Source organism: Numida meleagris, chromosome 3, assembly GCF_002078875.1.
Source record: "Numida meleagris isolate 19003 breed g44 Domestic line chromosome 3, NumMel1.0, whole genome shotgun sequence".
Taxonomy (NCBI): Eukaryota; Metazoa; Chordata; class Aves; order Galliformes; family Numididae; genus Numida; species Numida meleagris.
Window position 1 is genome coordinate 32,206,924 of NC_034411.1, and position 18,421 is coordinate 32,225,344.

Sequence of the window (18,421 nt, forward strand, 5' to 3'; positions counted from 1 at the left end):
GTTAAGACCGATACTGCAGACATAGTTACCAGGCCATGAAAAAATTGGCAGTGAATTGCAGTGCTCTCTCTGTTAAAAAACAAAACAAAACAAAAAAACAAAGTGGCACTGTCAGAATGGAAGAAATGCCTGGTGTGTGCTGTGGAACTGCCTTTTGCCAATAGCAGAAAGGCTTAGGCAGTAGTAAAGCTGTGGCTGTGGCTCTGAACAACAGTTCCTTGTTTCCATGTCTTACAGTCACCCTGGAAGATGTGTAAATATCCTGACTGGAAAGCCAAAGGAGGCTTCATATGTTATTAAGACAGTCGAAATCCTCTGCAATCTCCTAGGCCTAGCTGCATCTTTGTAGCTCTGTGTTACTTTCAGAAAAGTTCCTTACTCACTCAGATATACAACAGATGCTGGTCTTGCTTAGAACTTGATGAGACCCCAGGGTGCGTGCTATGCTTCTTTCCTAAAGTTTCATCCAATGTCTTTGCATCATAGCAGAGTGTATTTCTCTGACCCAAATAAATGTGGAGATACGGAGGAGGAGCAGATAATGATGGAAGAACTTACCGTTTTGGTGAGCTGTCATGGCTGGCACTCGGACATCATCGTAAGACCTGCCATCTGTAATGAGAATCATGAGCTTCCTCTTGTTGGGTTTGGATTTGGTGAAGAGCTGCTCAGAGGCGTAGCTGATGGCTGCCCCCGTGCTGGTTCCACCACTCCAGTAGTTGATCCTTTTGATAGCACTCAGCACGTCCTGCTTTGTGCTGTACTTATCGAAGCTGAACTCAAGTCGTTGCTCGTATGTGTACTGAATGGCTCCAATGCGGGTGTCAGTGTCTGAAATCTCAAACTCCTTGGTGATGTTGGCTACAAATTGGAGGACTGTGCGGAAGTTGTCGGTGCCAACGCTGCTGGAGCCATCGATCACGAAACCGATGTCGGCCGAATTAAGACACGTCTTGCTGCAAACCAACCGGTCGATGTCACAGACCCGCTTCACCAAGGGCTGGACGACCTTGTGGAGGCTGAACCAGCTGGGCACAGTGATGGAATAGAAGCCATTTGTTCTGCACACTGCCTGCAAAACAACACAAGTACGAATGCAGTGGAAATTCAGTCTGTTTGTTTCAACTGGGATTTTAACTAAAAAGGCTCCTGGAAAGAGCAATGCTGGAGTCTGGAGTGGGCTCTCCTCCAGTTGCCATCTGCTTCCCAGGGAAATGACGTGAACATAACATCACAGATACTTCTCTATAGATACTTCTCTTCTCTTCCCCTTTTTAAAAGCTGTGGGATGCAGCTGATATTATAGCCATGAAAGAAATGTAATAACCAAGTTTGCCACCTGTCGAGGTTTTTTAAATAAGTAACACTTTTTGTAGAGAAGGCATCCAAATCACAGAGCTGCTGTTTGTGTGGCTCCGCCTGGGAGCCCCGGCATTTGCCAGATGGCAACTTCAGCTCCCACCCTCCCAGGGTCAGGGCAACAAGGAAGGATTTCCCCGCTGACAGACCCTCCTGCCTTGAACTGGGGCTGAAGCTGGTTTCTCCCTGGCTGTACAAGCAGAAAAAAAAGAACAAGCAATTTTGATAAAAATGTAAAAGCCTTTAAAGATTCCCAGTTGTTCTGGATCTGCCAAATAATTAAGGACAGACAGACAAAAACCATGCTGACGTCTGTTTTTGTCACTGAATACTTGTAGGGAGCAGATCCACAGGAAGCTGTCAGAGGATCGGTGGGATCTGGGTAAGTGTAGGTAGAAAGTGTAGCATGGAGCAGGGAGCTTTCTCCCACTTGTGCTCTCTGGCAGGTTCACACAGACTCACTGTAGCTTTGCTTTTTTGAAAAGTAGATGCAAATCAGGCTATAATCCAATTAAACGCTGACCGGAAACAATGGAGTTCTGGAATAGCCTTGAAGCTCATGGGAAATTATTTCATGGCAGAGCAATATGGCTCAGGCAGGAATCTGTTCTCTGAAAATAGCAGATAACCGCCACGCTTCCTGAGCCCAAGTGAGTCTGGAACTTGGTAGATGCCTCCTGCCATAACCTTGTGTCAGCTTGCCCTGAGACACTATTGAGCAGTGCCAAACGCTAATAGTGCAAGGCTTGCATTCTCTTTTTTTTTTTCCTTCTATTTTTTTGTGCTTTGTCATGCTGCTGTGCATTCAGAAAATCTTGTCTGCAGGTTTGTGCCAATGCTTGGTCAGAAAAGAGCCATTTGCTCCATGACGGACCTCAGACCAGAGCTTTACTGTGAGACAAAGTTTGCTCTTAGCAGCTTTCAGATAGGTCACTTTTCTGACTTCAGCACTGCTGCATAGCTCTTTGTATGTGAGACCTAACAGGATCAGAAGTAACGATGAGTGATAAGAAGGAAGGGAAATGTCACATGAGTGTGGCTGTGCTTAAGCCACTGAGCAAAAGATAGAGTCCAAAGCAAGAGTACAGCCAGAGCCCAGCCCAGTAAGTACCTTGTCCACAAAGTTTGGTTCAATAACATTCTGCTTCTCATTTTGAGCAGCTGCTTCAATAGTGACAAAGAAAATGTTGATCCCTGATTCCCTGGCCAGTCTGGAGGCCTCCTCCACCCGATCAGTTGGCCACCCATCCACCATTACCACCACCACATTGGGTGCTCCGCCTCTGTTTCCGTTAGCATCCAAGAAGAAGTTTTTGTTAACAAAGGAAAGTGCCTTTCCTGAAATGAAAGAGGAGATTGAGGATGAGTTACAGGGCTGGCAGTATCCCAGGCTCTGGAACCCTCCCCATGCTGCGGGTGTGCATGCAGCCTGTCACCTACCAACGTTGGAAAGTCCGCCTTTCTGAGGGATTTTCTCAATGGCATTTCTTAGGTCCTTGGGGTTGGTGTATGTTTTTAAGTTAAATTCTGTGGAAGGGTCATCGCTGGCAGATGAAAACAAATATGAAGCAGTTGTCAGGTTTTTGCCTCACATACAGCAGTACAAAAGCTGTAAGAGCTTCCTGTGCTACTTTGCTCCTGAGTGTGAGCAGGAATCACAGAATTGTTACGGTTGGAAAAAAACTCTAAGATCTTCTAGTCCAAACAACAACCCATCCCCACCATGCCCACTGACCATGTCCCTCATTGCCACATCCACACAGTTCTTGAACACCTCCAGGGTCAGTGACTGCACCACCTCCCTGGGCAGCCTGTGCCAGTGCCTCACCACTCTTTCTGAGAAGAAATGCATCCTAATATCCAACCTGAACTTTCCCTGGGGAGCTCCATGCTCCAGCCACACACATATTTGGTGGTGATGGGAGCAGCTTGTCCTTAACAAGCGTGCTGAATGGCTGACTGCTCCCACAGGCTGTGACAGAAGAGGGAGAAGGCAGCAGGCAGGGACAAGTGACTTTATACAAGCAAAGAGTGTAACAGGTTGTGAAGGCAGGATGACACTGTTCTTTGATATGCTTGTGCCCATTGTCCTTTGGGGTTCCCTGGAGAAGAGGAGAGCTGCTCCAGCAGCTCCTGCAGCACTGGTTAATGTGTAACCACAGGTGGAGGTCCCAACAGGGGAGCACCAGCAGTGATAACAAAAAGTCCCCATGCTGTGAATGTGAGTGAAAAGATAAATTATCAGTGAGGCCAAGCTGGTGGAATTCTAGAGGGTGTTTCAGCAACAACTGTCTCCAAGTATTGTAGTTCTCATTTATGGTAATAATGAAACAGAGCTAGGTTTGTAGCCTGGGTGTGGAAGCAGCCCTTACCCATACTGCACGATGCCCATCAGAGGCCCGGCATTGTTGATGCCAAGGGCATGAGCCACATTAATGAGGAATTGTTTCTGGAGCTGGAAGCGGCGTTTACCGATGCTCCAGCTCCCATCCATCAAGAAGGACAAGTCCACCTTGCAGCCTGAGGAGAGACAAAAGCAGGGAAAATGGTTTTGGTCCTTTCAATAGCAGTACTTCTCATGAAGGGTAAAGGCCTAAAAACTCTGCGCCCAGTGACTCGTCCTACTGTGTGAGCTCTACTACAAGGCCTTTGATGGTGACATGGTGGCTGGCCTGGGCCTATGTCGGCACTGGCCACCCTGGGGTGTCCCTGGGCTGGGGAATGTGGGGACAGCCGATGTGTGGGGCTGGAGGTGGCTGCCATTGCTGGGCCTGCCAGTGAGGTGGGGACGGCAGCTTCTGCATCTCCCACTCACTCCGTGTTTGACCTGAGCTCCAGTTGTTCCCAATGCAGCTGTGGGTTTCACCTGTGTGTGTGTAGCAGCAAAATCTTGGTGTTGCCCGACTCAGATAAAAGCTGTGTCTGCACTCAGAGTCTTCCTGCTAATTACTCAGATGAACCTGATCTTTGTGCTACTGCATGTGCTGACTGCATGTGTAGTCCCTACCAGCCTGCTTCTACTTCTCTGCACGTTAGCTGTGAAACATTTTATCAGCTGAACCGTGACTACGAGTGGGATGAAAATTTGGCTTAACTGGAGCGCTACTGTTTTTTCCTGCTGTCTGTATCTCTTGATTTGTCTCTGATGATGCCTCCTACCAATCAGACTGTCCAAAATTATGTGTTTTAATCATTAGATAGCCTGAAGGCGACAAAGTGCCAATTGTTCTTACAACTGCTTATGCAACTGCCTCCCATCTCATTACTTTCAATTCTTTCTCCCATAGCTGTCTGTTTTTCTAATTCTAATAATGCTGAATTAGAGAAGCGTGACAGAAAAGCATGCTCTTTCACAGCAGAGAGTGAGACAAGGCTGGGAACCCACAACAAATAATAATACCTCAATTAGGGGCCAAATTTTCCTGAATTTCCTGGCCTTAAAAGGGAAATACCTCACGGGATGTACACACACATAGTGGAAGTTTCTTAGCCAACAGGATCTGAGATTTACATGCCTGCTCCAACTTAATTCCTGGAGCCATTTGAATGGCAGAAGTTTTCCTGCACTCGGTCAGCAGCAGGACTTTGCTTACGCATACTCTGTAGGGAGCTGTACTGAGTTCCTACAGCGAGTTTGAATCTTCAAGAGCAGATCCTTCCCCTTTTCTTCTCCTCTCTCTTACTTCTACATCAGTTTTAAGTGTATTTTACATTTTTTGATGAGACAAAACATGTTAGGAGATTTAGGTGGAGCAACTGGGAATATAGGAATGCTTGGTTCAGCTTTAAGGTAAAGAGCCCTTGAGACGAGAGTGCTCAGCCATGGGAGGATGGGCACAGGAGGCCCCGGGGTCAGGAAGAGGGTGAGCCCCTCCACCAGGGAGGCTTCCGTTGAAGAGGTGGATGACCCCATCTCTGCATTTGTGATTTGCTTTCCCTTTCTCCTTCTCCTCTGGGCCCCATTTCAAGATGAGCTAATGGGCAAACCTGTCTTTAATTACAAAGGGCTGGCAAGGTTTGCTTTTCAGAGCATGCGACATCTCCATCCCTGGGCTGAGGGCTCCTCAATGTTCCTTCAGCACTCCAGACAGGACACAGACCCTCTCTCCTGCCTGCGTCCATTTCTCAGACGGTTTCTTCCCCCCCCACCCTCTGCAGCAGGAAGAGTGCCTGTGCGGCGACAGGAGTGTGTGCGGTCACCAGGGTTTGCTTGCCCATCCCTGGCCGCAGCTCATTGCTTTGCTGTCCTGCACCATCAGAACGCCTTGAGAGGAGCTGTGCCTGCCCAGAGCATGGAGCTGAGCTTTCCCCATGGAGGAGCAGCGAGCAGCCATCGTCCTGCTGCCCAGGTAAGCTACATCTCAGCTGTGCTTCCTTTCTTGGAAAACCAAAACCAACTGTGTCTGTCGGAGGAACCGGCAGGAAGCACTTGCTGTTCCTCCGCAGAGGAAAATGTATTCCTCCAGTTTCTTAAGTTTTCTTTAAAATGTCCTTGTTGCTATTTAATTTGAATGCCTTCTAGTAGCAGATAATTAATAAGATGGCACTGTGTAATTAAGAGATTAATTCTGAGGTACGTACTTGGGTTCCCCTGGGAGGTCGCCTCCAGCGGCTTCAGGTTCAGTTCCTCCTTTGAAGCAAAACCTGGAGAGATAGAGGAGAGGAGAGGAGAGGCTCTGTTGAAGTGTGCCAGGCTGCTTCGGCTCTGGGTGTCTGCATGGGTGCCTGGAGGGAGCCTGTGGGCTGCTGCTGAATGCCTGCAGCCTGAAGCTGGTAAACGTGAGAGGGAAGCGCGGGTGGGCAGCAAGTCCTGGTAACTCACCTCCACCACTTCCATTGTCAGGGCAGTCAGCAGCCCCAGCATGAGAGCGCTGCATGCTGCATGTGTAAAGAGAGTGGGTGGCCAGGGGACATCAGGAAAGGGCAATACCAGAATCTTATGGCAGCCGTAACAGCTCTGAGCTTGTGCACCACTTAGCTGGCTGCTGGAGATATTAATGACTGAGCAGTAATAGTGCAGAAAATATTTAAGAAAACAGGAAATTCCAACTTTCACCAGTCTACCTTCCATTCTATTCACATCTAACTACTCACCTCTTGTGGGAATACAACTGCTTGGAGCCATTTCCCCTGCATGGTGAAGCTGTGTGAAGTTGTGGGTCAGGAGAGGAGGTTTTGTTGAGGCTGTGTCCTCAAATACTCAGCAGCTTGTCCTCATGACTGCGTGTACACTGGTGTAGCCTTTAATCACAGGTGTGTAACTTCCCTCAGTAGCAGACCTCAGTAGCTCCACCTCACAGCACTATGTTCCAACACTACGTGCCAGCTTGGCACCACATACACCGTGCTTACCTTACTTGCAGATCATGAAACAGGTGGATTAAATCTGTTGTGAGGTTAGATACTAACATGTGCCTCTCATTTTAGCAGACAAACTTTATGTGGAAGTTAATTCACAGCTGTCTGCCTCATGTGTGTGTCTGTACTCAATAAAATCCACAGTCCATACCCAAGGCTGCCATGAGCTCTGTCAGAACAGTGCACCTGAGCACCGTGGCACTCCTCATTCTGCTGCCGGTGCCACCAGCTGTTCTTGGAGGCTGTGGGTCAGCAGGCTGCTTTGTGCTCCCTGTAACAATAAGGTCACCCACCAAATAACCACCTGGGGAGGTGGTCAGAATCTGTGGGTTCTGCCAGTCCAATTTAACGTTGTTACTGCCATGGGAATTTCAACTCACCGCATGGGCAGCCTACTCCATGCTAATTAAAGTTCTCTTCACTGATTGTCACAGCTGTCTGTGGTGATTAAACTCCCCATTCATTTCAGCAAGACAGCAGTGACTACACGGCACACCAGGAACCATTCCTTTGAAGTGACAGTCTGAATTCATCAGACTTTATCACACGGACGCTTCAGTTTCTGAGAAACTGTTAACACAACATCCCTTCTCCCACACCCAACCTTTCACTGCATTCAATGCAATCTGTCATTTGCTGTCTCGGAGTGCCCCTCTGCACCACTGGCCCTGAACACTGCACCGTAGCTGTTTCTAATTAAACCCACTGAAGGCTGGAGAGAAACATGCTCTCTCCCTGGCTCAGAGTGCCACTCCTGGAGAAGGGAAATCTGTTCACGTTTGAGATGATGCAAATTTTGACTGAAGAGCCACTGCCACTGGATTTGCAAGCTAATGCAAACAGGCAGCACTGCTCATAGCAGCCAGTGGGAGGATTAGTCACGCCTCGGCTTTGGGCGTGTGGGGGGATGGTCTTTGCCAGGGCCACCAACATAGCACAGCCCCCTCCAGCAGCAAAACTGGTGGTGGAAAAGACACCTTATACTGGATGGTCCAGCCCCTTTTAAGAACACCCCGTGATGAACTGCCATATCTTTGCATGGACTTTGCAAAGTAGACTTTGCATAGTCTACTTTAAATGTTCTTAGGAAAAGAGATCCCTTAAATATTGAACGTGTGAGTTGTGCACTTGCTAACTGCACCTGGCTAAGGATTGCTCAAGTCTTGATCTTCTGCCTCTTGAGCCTGCTACAAATGTAAGGTGTTTTGTCACTCACCAGCAGTTCTAAAAATGCTGTCTTCTCACTTTTTAAGGCTAAAACATTAGAAAATCTTAATAATGCCTACTAATTTTTAAGCACAGTTTAAATCCCCTATTCTCATCTGAATGCCCTTCCTTCTTAAGTACATATATTTGCATCAGAAAAATTTGCCATCTTTTTCACTGATTGCATTTCTAGACTGCTTTCCCAGCTGTGGCATTCCCAAAATACCTTCTTATTTGCAAGTGAATTTCAGTAGCTAGAACCCCTTTCCTGCAGTAGAACTGCCAACTCTTTCCAGAGCTCATCTGTTCTGCTCCCACTTTTGGCAGGAACTCGAGAATGATGAAGGCACAGAATAATTTTAACTACTAAGATGTAAACTACATACCTCGTTTGTCATTTTAAATACTGTAATTACTTCTTAGAGTGAGATTATTATCAGCAGTGCCATGGACCTGATTAATAGTGTGAGCTTTCCCCATGTGTGACAGAAAACAATGATTCCCAGTCTGGTTACCAAATGCTTTAAATATTTACCTGCGTCAAAAAAGCTCAGTCCAGGTTTCCACAAGTCTGTTTCCACTGCTTTCATACATGAAAGAAAAGACAAAGTATTACTTAAAAGTAATGGAATTACTGGAGATTAAAAAGCTCAGTTTAGAAAAGTCAATTTATATAGTGAATCACTATTCACGAGAAGGAGCTAAGGAAATCAGTAAACTTGGAAACCTTTATAGACAAATTTCAAGCCACATTTAACAGCCTTACATCACTGGCTCCAGAGCTCTCATCTTTTTTATGTTTCAATATGCCTCTTTAGACCAGTTTTGGTTATGTTCCTCAAAACTGCACTGACACCAAGACAGTTATACCAATTTCAGTATACTTTTGCTTGGCCTAGATTGTTTCCCACTGAAAATCTGCAATCGACTGATTTCTGTAATGCTTGAACCTGTTCAAACTTCACGAAGAAGGTGTCTAAATGTTGTTTGCAGCCTATCAGGCATGGAAAAAACTCCATCAAAATTGATGCGTTCATAAATAAGCCCACAGGTGTCTGCTTTTGGAGCCTCCTGAAGGACTCCTCCAAAAAGTAATGCTTCTCTAACTAGACTAGTGGCTGGTGTCCTCCAGATTGCAGCCAATGGGTGAACCACATATTGATCTGGAAAAAAGAAAAAGGAGCTGTGGGCTTACCAGTGTCCTCCAGCCAATGAAGCACTGACCTTTCTGTGAGACTGCCGCCCCAGTGTGACTGCAGTGCAGGCTCCTCTAGCTTATCTGCCTATATAACCTCAGAAAAGACATGTTTTTCGGTAACACCAGGAAAAGACTTTTTTTTTTGTCAGTAGGAGTAATGGTGGACTCGTTCTAGATTTACTTTTCTCTAGAACAACTGACTCAGATAACTGTGGGTCCTTCCAAATTGCTGTGTATTGGTACTGAGGAAGATCTGTGTATGGCTCCTTTGAGCAGTCTTCCCATGGCTCATGTCCTTTGAAAACTTTCTGTAGTGAGAAGACCTGAATGAAGACAAGCACAAGTGCCAAGAATTTGGGTATCTGGCTGCAGAGATGAAGAATGCATAAATTCTGAGTGATTCATGAATCCAGGGAAAAGCTCTGTGCTTGGATGTAGTCCTAGACACATCACAGAGCAAGCTTTCAATTCAGTGTTCCTTTGAAAGGAAAAAGAGCATTCTTTTAAGTGTCTAGGGCTTTTTGTTTGCTTGATGATGCCCACAAAAATCAAGTGTTGATTTTTAAAATGCTCCAAGACTGATCTTTAAAAAAAAATTTTAAAAAAGATGTGTAATTGTCAAGCGCTTGGAGGAGCTGGGACCTTCTTGAAAGCAAGCAGCAAGAAGCCAAGCAGACAAATGTTGTGTCAGGATGGGTGTTTTCCAAGCAAATCTTTTTGCTAACCTGAGCTGAATAGAGGAAGCTCCCTTGACAGCCCCGCCAAGCCCACAGGCTCAATAGCTGTTGTTTGCTGAGCAGTGTGCACTCGCTTTGCAGGATCAAGAAAAACAACTCTCCTTTCCAAGAAAGCAAGGAGTTGTCCAGGAATTTCCCTTTGACCGTGAGAAAAATTGGCTGCTTGGAAGCAACACATCTGAGCTGCCAGCACCTGGGCTGAAAAAAGATCAGGGTTTGTAGGGAATACAACAAGTGTATGTTTGCAGGTTTTTTTTTCTCTCTTGTTCTGTGACTGAGAAAACAGTTATTCGTTATGGAATAATTGTGCTTTGCAGTCATCTTGGGGAAATCTTCAGATATGTTAGCTGGGATCAAACTCTAACTGATTCAAACAAGATTCAGCATGGCATTCCCCTACTTCTCTGGCAAAGATTTGGACAGATTGAGGCTTAGTCAGCACATCACCGGGCTCTTCCCATTTTCTTGCCATACCAGGCTCTCTCTCCTGTACATGGTGTAACATAATTCATGCACTGCTTTTTTGGGCACCTTTACAGGCAACATATTTGCTCTGCTGTTCTGTATGGGCATATATTGCCCACTTGTTTCCCTTGTGATGGTGGGCACTGGATTTTGACAAGGGCAAAGAGGACTGAGAGAAGATAACAATTATGAGATTAAAAAATAAAAAGGCTGTGATATTGATATGGCCAAAAGAACGTCAGAAAGACAAACACTGATCGAAACAAAGGAACAGAATGAGATTGAAACAAACAGGAATGATGTAAAAGCAAGGTAACAGAATAAGTCTCAGGAGGAGCCGGAGTGTATTCATTCTAAATATGCTGTACTAGGTCAACTGCAGACTGTTGTTTTGATGGAGAGATCACAGGGCATGAGCACTTGACCCCCATTACCCAGAAAGGTCCTACAGCATGAGGAGGTCCTCCGTCCTTAACATCTGCACTCCTTGCCCTCTCCCCTGTTGTAATGCTTCTTCTACAGCTCTGAGCTCTCACCAAAGCTGCCATAGCCCCGGTACACCCACAGGCACTGCACCCTCTCCCTGCCCAGGGTGTTGGGCTGCCTCTGCTCCTGTTCTTCCCCCCGCCCTGGCTGCTCCTGGACAAAGCCATCCCTGAGAAGCTCTGCTATCAGATCTGGTGTTGGCATGTGATCCGAGTGCTCTGGAGCCACGTGAAGTTGCCAGCAACCTTCCAGAGTGCCACTGGCTGCTTGCTGATGAAGTGGATGGTGAATTGCACAGCTGGGGAAGAAGAAATGCATAGATGATGTTTCTACCCTCAGTGTTAATACAATCCCTATGTTGCAATCAGCCTGGAGGCTCCTGATAACAACAGGAACAGCAGAAAATTTAGCTCCATCATAGACCTGATAGGCTGCACAGGCCTGGGGTTTTGTTCCTCATTTTGACTAACAAATAAGGTAAATTACAAGCCCTGTGGTAGATGTTGATTCCCACAGCCTGAAACAACAGCTCGCTAGTGACCAAGCTGTCCTGTGCCTCCTCATTCTGGAAGCTGCTGGTTGGCCCTCCAGCACAAAGAGAGTTACTCTGCAGTGCAGCATGTGGGCTAATTTAGGGTTACTAAAGCCATGAAAGAAGACAGAAAACCTGCACCTAGCAGTCTGGCTCACCCAGATGGGCTGGAGACCCAGCAGGCCTACGGAAGGTGGCAATAGGCTCTTGGCGCTGAATACCTGCACAGTGCGAGAGAGAGACTGAGGTTAGACACCAGCTGGCCAGGACAGAGAAGCATGACCTCAAGGGATGAGGGGGCCCTGAACTATCTTTCTTTCTGTATGTGTTTTAAGACCAAATGGAAGATGGATTAAAAAAACCCACCACCACCACAAAAAAAAAACCAAAAAACAACAAACAAACAAAAAAAGGAAGAATGTAAAAGCTTAGGGAGGGTGGCAAAAGCAAGAGAAAGGAGTCTGAATGTTAGAAGGTGCTGTAGTTCTCTGGTGCGCTGGAGTAATGAGCTCCACTGGGTCCTGAGATGCTGACCGTGCTCAGGGGCTGGAAACTGAAAACACTTGTCAGGCGGCCCAGAGAAGCTGTGGGTGCCCCATCCCTGGAGGCATTTGAGGCCGGGTTGGTTGGGGCTGTGGACAGGCTGATCTAGTTGGGTGGCAACTCTGCCTACGGCAGGGGGTTGGAACTGGGTGGTGGCCTTTAAGGTCCCTTCTAACCCAGGCCTTCTGTGATTCAGTGATTCTTCTTGGGGTTAGGCCTATGGACCCCAAGGCGCAATGTTCTCCTGACATTTTGCAACAGCAAATATTATAAAGTACCTATGTAAATAGGCATAGGACATTATTCTGAGAACAATTCTAAGTTTAATAATTCCCATTCTTTTTCTAGAATTTATGCTATTGCCATGCAATTACTACGGTGATATCTGCTCTGTAGAGGTGGGTGATGGGGGGAAATAAGAGAAGTGATTTGTTACCTGCATTGGGTCGCAAAATATTCCTGTTATTTGCAGAGGTGGAAGTGCCCCTGAATGCTTTGAAAATATTGCACTGGTTAGTAAAAAGAACTGAAAAACAATGTTTTCTAGCATTCTAGCAATAAAAAATCTGCTAGTTATTATTAGTTTAATACGTACCTGTATTCAGTCCTCTTCCTTGTGAAGCCTGAACCTGTCCTGAGTGGACATCAAAGTGAAGAAGCGTCATTTGTACCCCATATTTGGTGCAAGACCACTCTACCTGAGTCTCACTTTATTGCTATTAGAGTTGATTGTTCACAGACAGAGAGTTTTTATTGATATCCTTTTTCAGATGTTAACACCCTACATTTTAAGTCAGCATAAAGAAGAATTGCCTTGTTCTGTCTGGTTAGATTAGTTGACATTCACTTCAGTTATGAGTACTACTTGTATTTGTCTCTGGTTTGCACTTAAGATGTTTGTAGTTACTGCCGTGATTTGCTTTCCCTGTTAAGTTTCCTTTCTCAATTGCTCATGCTTGTTATCTGTTTTTATTTCTATTTCAGTACTATCCAGTTGTGTGAGAAATGTTACAAACAAACCAAAACAAAACCCAGACCAGATACCACACTTCCTGCAGGGAGCTTACAATCTGAGACAAGAGCCAGTGAGTAGATACAAGCAAGCAGGCAGACTGTAAATAATGAAACAATAACAAAAACAATGTGGGAGAATTCATGTGTCTGAAATGTCTTCATCACTGTCTATACAAAATGTTTATTTAATGTGATTGTGTTAATACATTAAACTCCCACTGTTCAAAAATACTGAAGGCTCAAAGCATTTGCAGATGAAGATTGTCTTCAATAATGCTTTTCTTTTCATTAATTGCTCTTAAGAAGCTTGTTAACATTCCAAAGACTGCTGAAATTAGTAGGAATGTTTTAGCTGACTTATGAGAACAATGGCCCCGTGAGATATTTCTCAGTAAGATATCATAAATGAGGCCATTTTTAATGGTTGTCTGAGAAAACAGGAACTGCTGCTACTTGGGGACTTTATTTTACAAAATTAAGTGACAGCAAATAGTGTGTGCATGACCCAAACTTGAACATTCGCAGACTACTGGAAGCCCTTTGATGGAATTTCTGTGAGCTGTCCTGAGAGACCATGAAAATTTAAAAGGCAAAGAGATCCTGTTCTGGGAAATTACAGGCTCACCTGCCAGGCTTTTAAACTTTGTAGGCTTCTAGCTCTGTCTCCAGGTGATCTGCAGGTAGCACAGGCTGCCTTCTTGGGTTCTGGAGAGCGAGAGCTTCTTATGCAGCAGCATGGTATAGAGTTGGGCGTGCTTTTCGCACCCAAGATATGTACATACCTAAGAACTGGAAGAAAATCAACTTTGTGCCTGAGAGTTTGCCTTGGTTTAGGATTGCCTGAGTGTCTGTGCTTACAAGGCCAGTTGAAACAGTGTACACAAGGGTAAGACAGAGATTAGCTCTTAAGTTGCATGCACCATAACTTTTGTTCTCTCTCCACATGCATTAGCCACTTGGTTTGCTTTCCATGCTCCTTTTGGTGGTGCCAAGCCTTATAAATGATGAAAACTGATTTGAGAAGGTGAGCGGCTACTCCATTCAAGAAACACGAATTTCCTCTGCAGCTTAGTCAGCATCTCTGGTGGGCTAAGTAACCATGCTGCATCCAAACACAGGCTCCAGCTGTCCACCCCAGTGCAGCCCCTATCCAGTGCTTTCCATTCCTATGGGCTAGGATGGTTTCACTCTGTTGGATGAGAGCTTTCTATGCTGCTTATAATGATGTTGTCTCCCCAGTCCTTTCCTATTTTCTTTTCTTACTACTATGGTAAGTCACAGCTGGGGATGAAAGGTTGTGGTTGGCAGCACCCAGCTCAAGGTCACAGGCTGAAAAGAAAAGAGGTGAGGCTGAACTGAGCAGGCCAGAGTGCAGGGTGGACTCTCACAGCCTAGTGCAGATTTTCCAGCTCAGTGCTTCAGTGTGGCACAGAGGATGGAGACATGATTTGTGATCACAGTGTTCACAGGAGCACTGGATTCATACCCAATTTGGGATCCAAGCAGCTGCACAGGAAATGATTGCTTGAAGAGCTGGGGTGGGAGAGGCCAAATACTCAGGCTAGCACTGTACTGCATGCTGCACTCTTTAGTAGGGCAGATAAGAAGGAATAAGATATCACATGCCATGCAAGTCACGTTGTTTTTTCTTTTAGCATCTTTGCAACTTTTTTGCAACTTTTTCCTTTTTTATTCCATAATCTTTAAAGCAGGGATCCTGCAATGGAGCAGTCTCAGAAATTGCGGTGATTCTGCATCTTTGACAAAAACAGAAGCTAAAAGGGAATGAAGAGGAAGAGCTAGGATGGAGTTCTGTGCCTAATCCAATGCTCTAAACCACAAGTTGTGCTTTGCTTTTGTCCCTGTGAACTTTTGTCCGTATTTGTGCTGGGAACAGAAACACTTTAACTAACAGCAGCCAAAGCCATGCTCCTTCTGACTGAGCTCTATTTCAACATTATTTACTTCTGAGAAGTCTTTTGCAGGCAAACTATGAATGCCCTGTGAGAGGTAGATTTGCATGACCTGAGAGCCAAGATAGGCAAGAGAATATTAGTTTCTGTCTGGTTAAAGCCAACAGCACCATTAGAAACTCCGTCCACAATAATAGGAGTGAATTCTGAGGTCTCCTCTGATAGAGAAAGCTCATTAACTACTTTGTATGTGTTTATAAATTTGTTTTCTTTCTTCCTTTCTTCCTTTCTTTTTTTACCAGTTCTTGTCCTTCAGAATCAAGAAGAAATCAGGAAAATTCAAGATGGATACTGAGTAGTATGGTCCTAGGAATGAAGTCCGTGAAATCAGAAGTACATGTTCAGCAGTACTCCAGCTCACAAGAACCTGTCCCTAAATCTCATCACTTTAATCTTTTGGGAGTTAATTTATGCCTAGGACTTCAGTAAAGAAAATTCTGAAGAAACAGAACTACACTGCAATGAAGAAATACTTGAAGTAGTGAGTAATTTTTTAAAATTACTTTTAACATTTTGCTTTTTGACTAAAAGTTTGGTCTCACTAAAGACAAGCATAGCCTTCCCACTGACTTCAGTGTTGCCAAAACTTCACTCTCAACATACATCTCTTAATGCCTAGGGAATCTCAAATAGGTTTTCCTAATTGTCAGTGAAGAAAGTAGTGGCCTCTTTTGTGCCAGCTGGAGACAACATGAAGCAGAAAAGAGAGCAATAAGCAGGACCAGGTTTACAGACATAGTAGGTACAAAATAATGCAGATTCCCACTGAAATTAAACTGCTTGGATTTGTGTTGGCACTTCTGTATATAGTGCCATGCACATACCTGCACATTTCACTCTGTAAGATTAACTTCCCAGCCTCTGTCCTTAACTCAGAGCAGGGCAGGAGCATGCTCTGTTGGATGCGCAGGGTCACTTATTCCTAGTATGTGGGAACTGATGAAGGGGGATGCTCATGGTGCTCCTTTGGTGTGGGCAGGCTTTCTAGGTATGAATAGTGAGGTAGGAGACTTCTGGGCTCACAGCTAAATTTGACTTAATGATCCTTTCTCTCAAGACCTGAAATGGCCAGAAGATGCCTGCCATGTACTCTGGCTTTGAATTACTCAGCTGTAGGTATGGCCACAGTTACATGTGTGAGACCAGAACCAAGCTCAAAGCACTCAGAAGTAGCAGTAGAGTATGAAATCTTCCAGCTGTCTTTTATACAAACCCAATCCAGCTCACTTTCATACAACCCCCCAAATATTGTCATACTCAGAAACTTGCAGACAGCTGAAAATATTCTCCCTTCCTCGGCTGAGCAATTACCCATTGTATGAGAAAACCCCTCTACATATTTGCATTGCAGCTTGTGGGCTAGAATGGAGGCAGGCTTCTGGATAAAGCTGCAGAGCTCTGAACAGCCACAATTCTGTTGTCAAAAACACGAGTGACATGCCAGGACAAACATTGCATTTATGCCAGGCTTGGAACCACAGCCTGAGGTTTTCACAAAAACTAAAGTTGGCATTTCAGAACTCTCAGCCCTAAGTTTAAATAGCAATGCAACTGTCTGTACTATGTACCTTACAAGTAAATCACATTTTCCTTTAAGAGAGTAAGACAGGAGGAAGCAACAGAAAAATGCAACTCCAACAGCACAAACTTTTTCTCAAGAATTGCAAAATCCAGTGCAGCTATTCACTAGAAAGGATTCCCCAGAACTCTGGGTGATCAACATCTCTGACATATCAGACCTAGCATATATTTTTCAGTTTAAATCCAGACTTGTATTCAACCACTGAGTTTGCTGAGGCTTGAAAGGTTTTTGAGTCACTGCTGCCTTAAAATATACCACACTGCATGCCTTGTGGCACATACTTCTTTACTGTACTTACTTGATGCTGCAGCTGCCACAGAGGAATATGCAGGGTGGATACTGCTAGAACCTAAAAATAAGAGATTTTGATTTTCATCTACTGAACCATAGAAAAGACACCAATATGTATGAATAAAAATAAATGAAGAGAAGAAAAGATTAGGGAAAAACAGGTGTGAAAAAATTATATGGGGTGAATTCCTTCACAGTGTTTTCATCTTTAAAATCCAAGAGCTATTAGAGAAATTTATATTACAACTTTCATTTATTGAAAGTTATCACAGAGTTAAATCTAAATCGAATCTTAACCTATTTGTTGAACATTCAGTCCAGATGCATGAGTCAAGGAAATAATTTGTTGACTACTATACCTGAAAATCACGACAGTGTTTGGAGATGGAAAGGTTTCTCCCACAAGAATCAGTTTAGATGGCAATAAATTAGATGCAAAGTTAGATGACTAGCCATAATTGCTCTGCTTACTGAAGATGAATGCTTATTTTGGGGAATCTAACCACATTTGAGTTGATGTGAGACAAACCATTTCCATATGTGCTTCAGAGACTATACTGCAATTCTAACTCCAGCCCATCTGCTGGAATTAATTTCTTTATCCACTCTTAATATGCATGCATTGAACCACTGTACTAATGATCTACTAAATAACGGTATATTCAACTGCATGTCTTGTTCCTTTAGGAGAACTGTTAGTCAGGAGGAAAGCAATGAAAACATCTGTGCTACTGACCTGTATCCCTGACCCTGTGCAGTCCAGGTCGAGGCTTGGCTGCAGCTGAGTTTGTTGCGGTTCTTGTTGTTGCTGGTGTTGTGGTTGGCTTTGGCGTTGTGCTGAGAGGATCAGTGGTTGTGGTCGTTGGAGTTGGTGTTGTGGCTGCCATTTGTGTGGTTGGCATTGGTACCGGTGATGTCTGATACACCTTGCGGACCGTGTCCCCTGTAGGAACATTGATGCAAGCACTCTGCTATGTTGTACGTGACATAGAGACACCATTAGGGACTCTTGCTGTTGAAGGCAACCAAGACGGTGATGCTTTCCTTAGGATGTCTACAAGCATCCTCATCTCTGGACACCATTAGAGCCTTCGTTGCTGTGTGGAAGTATGGCTTACACGCCTGTGTGGCACTGGGATTGCTGACAACAGCCTGTCATAGACTTAGTGTTTCTCCTACACTTTCTCTGCTTTGAAAGAGATAAACTGTCTGCCCGACAGGTGTCTCAGACCTGTACAGGGGTTCAAACAGTCAGTTGAAGTTGCAGTTTCTGTTTTGCCATCATCTTTTCTCAGTGTAATTGAACCCTTTGAAAATCAGTATAAATAGAAATCAACAGACATCTAATAAAAAAAGATGGCAATTCTGAGTCATAGTCCAGAATGAAGTATGCATTGTCTACCACCACTGAAATGCTGCTGGCAGAACAACAGGTTTCAGGGATTCAGGAGAGGGTTAGAGCAGGAGTCAGGAAGGCTTTGGCTTAGGGGTGCGGTGAGAGCAGCGCACAGGGGTGCCCATTTCAGCTCAGTTTGTCTCAGCTCACAGCTGCTACTGCTTTTAAAAGTCTGTCATGAAAACAGAGACAGTTCTAGTTGCAAAAATGTGCATCCTAAATAGCGTTATACAAAATGTTTAGTGTGCTTCCGTTCTTTTCCAGTCAGTGTATTAGAAAAT

The 18,421-nt window shown here is 44.8% G+C and overlaps 1 protein-coding gene across 1 annotated transcript in view; it reads right to left on the reverse strand.

The window, feature by feature from the left end:
* Positions 1-18,421, reverse strand: part of VIT (vitrin) — a 32,609-nt gene that overhangs the window by 2,647 nt on the left and 11,541 nt on the right. Inside the window, exons 7-17 of the mRNA XM_021390384.1 lie at positions 17,481-17,687; positions 16,752-16,802; positions 12,480-12,518; positions 12,321-12,377; positions 11,500-11,562; positions 8,459-8,506; positions 5,941-6,003; positions 3,732-3,879; positions 2,800-2,903; positions 2,471-2,697; positions 559-1,072 (exon numbers count right to left, since the gene is read on the reverse strand). Of these exons, the coding sequence (XP_021246059.1) occupies positions 559-1,072; positions 2,471-2,697; positions 2,800-2,903; positions 3,732-3,879; positions 5,941-6,003; positions 8,459-8,506; positions 11,500-11,562; positions 12,321-12,377; positions 12,480-12,518; positions 16,752-16,802; positions 17,481-17,687 (1,521 nt within the window). The remainder of the gene's footprint in view (positions 1-558; positions 1,073-2,470; positions 2,698-2,799; positions 2,904-3,731; positions 3,880-5,940; positions 6,004-8,458; positions 8,507-11,499; positions 11,563-12,320; positions 12,378-12,479; positions 12,519-16,751; positions 16,803-17,480; positions 17,688-18,421) is intronic.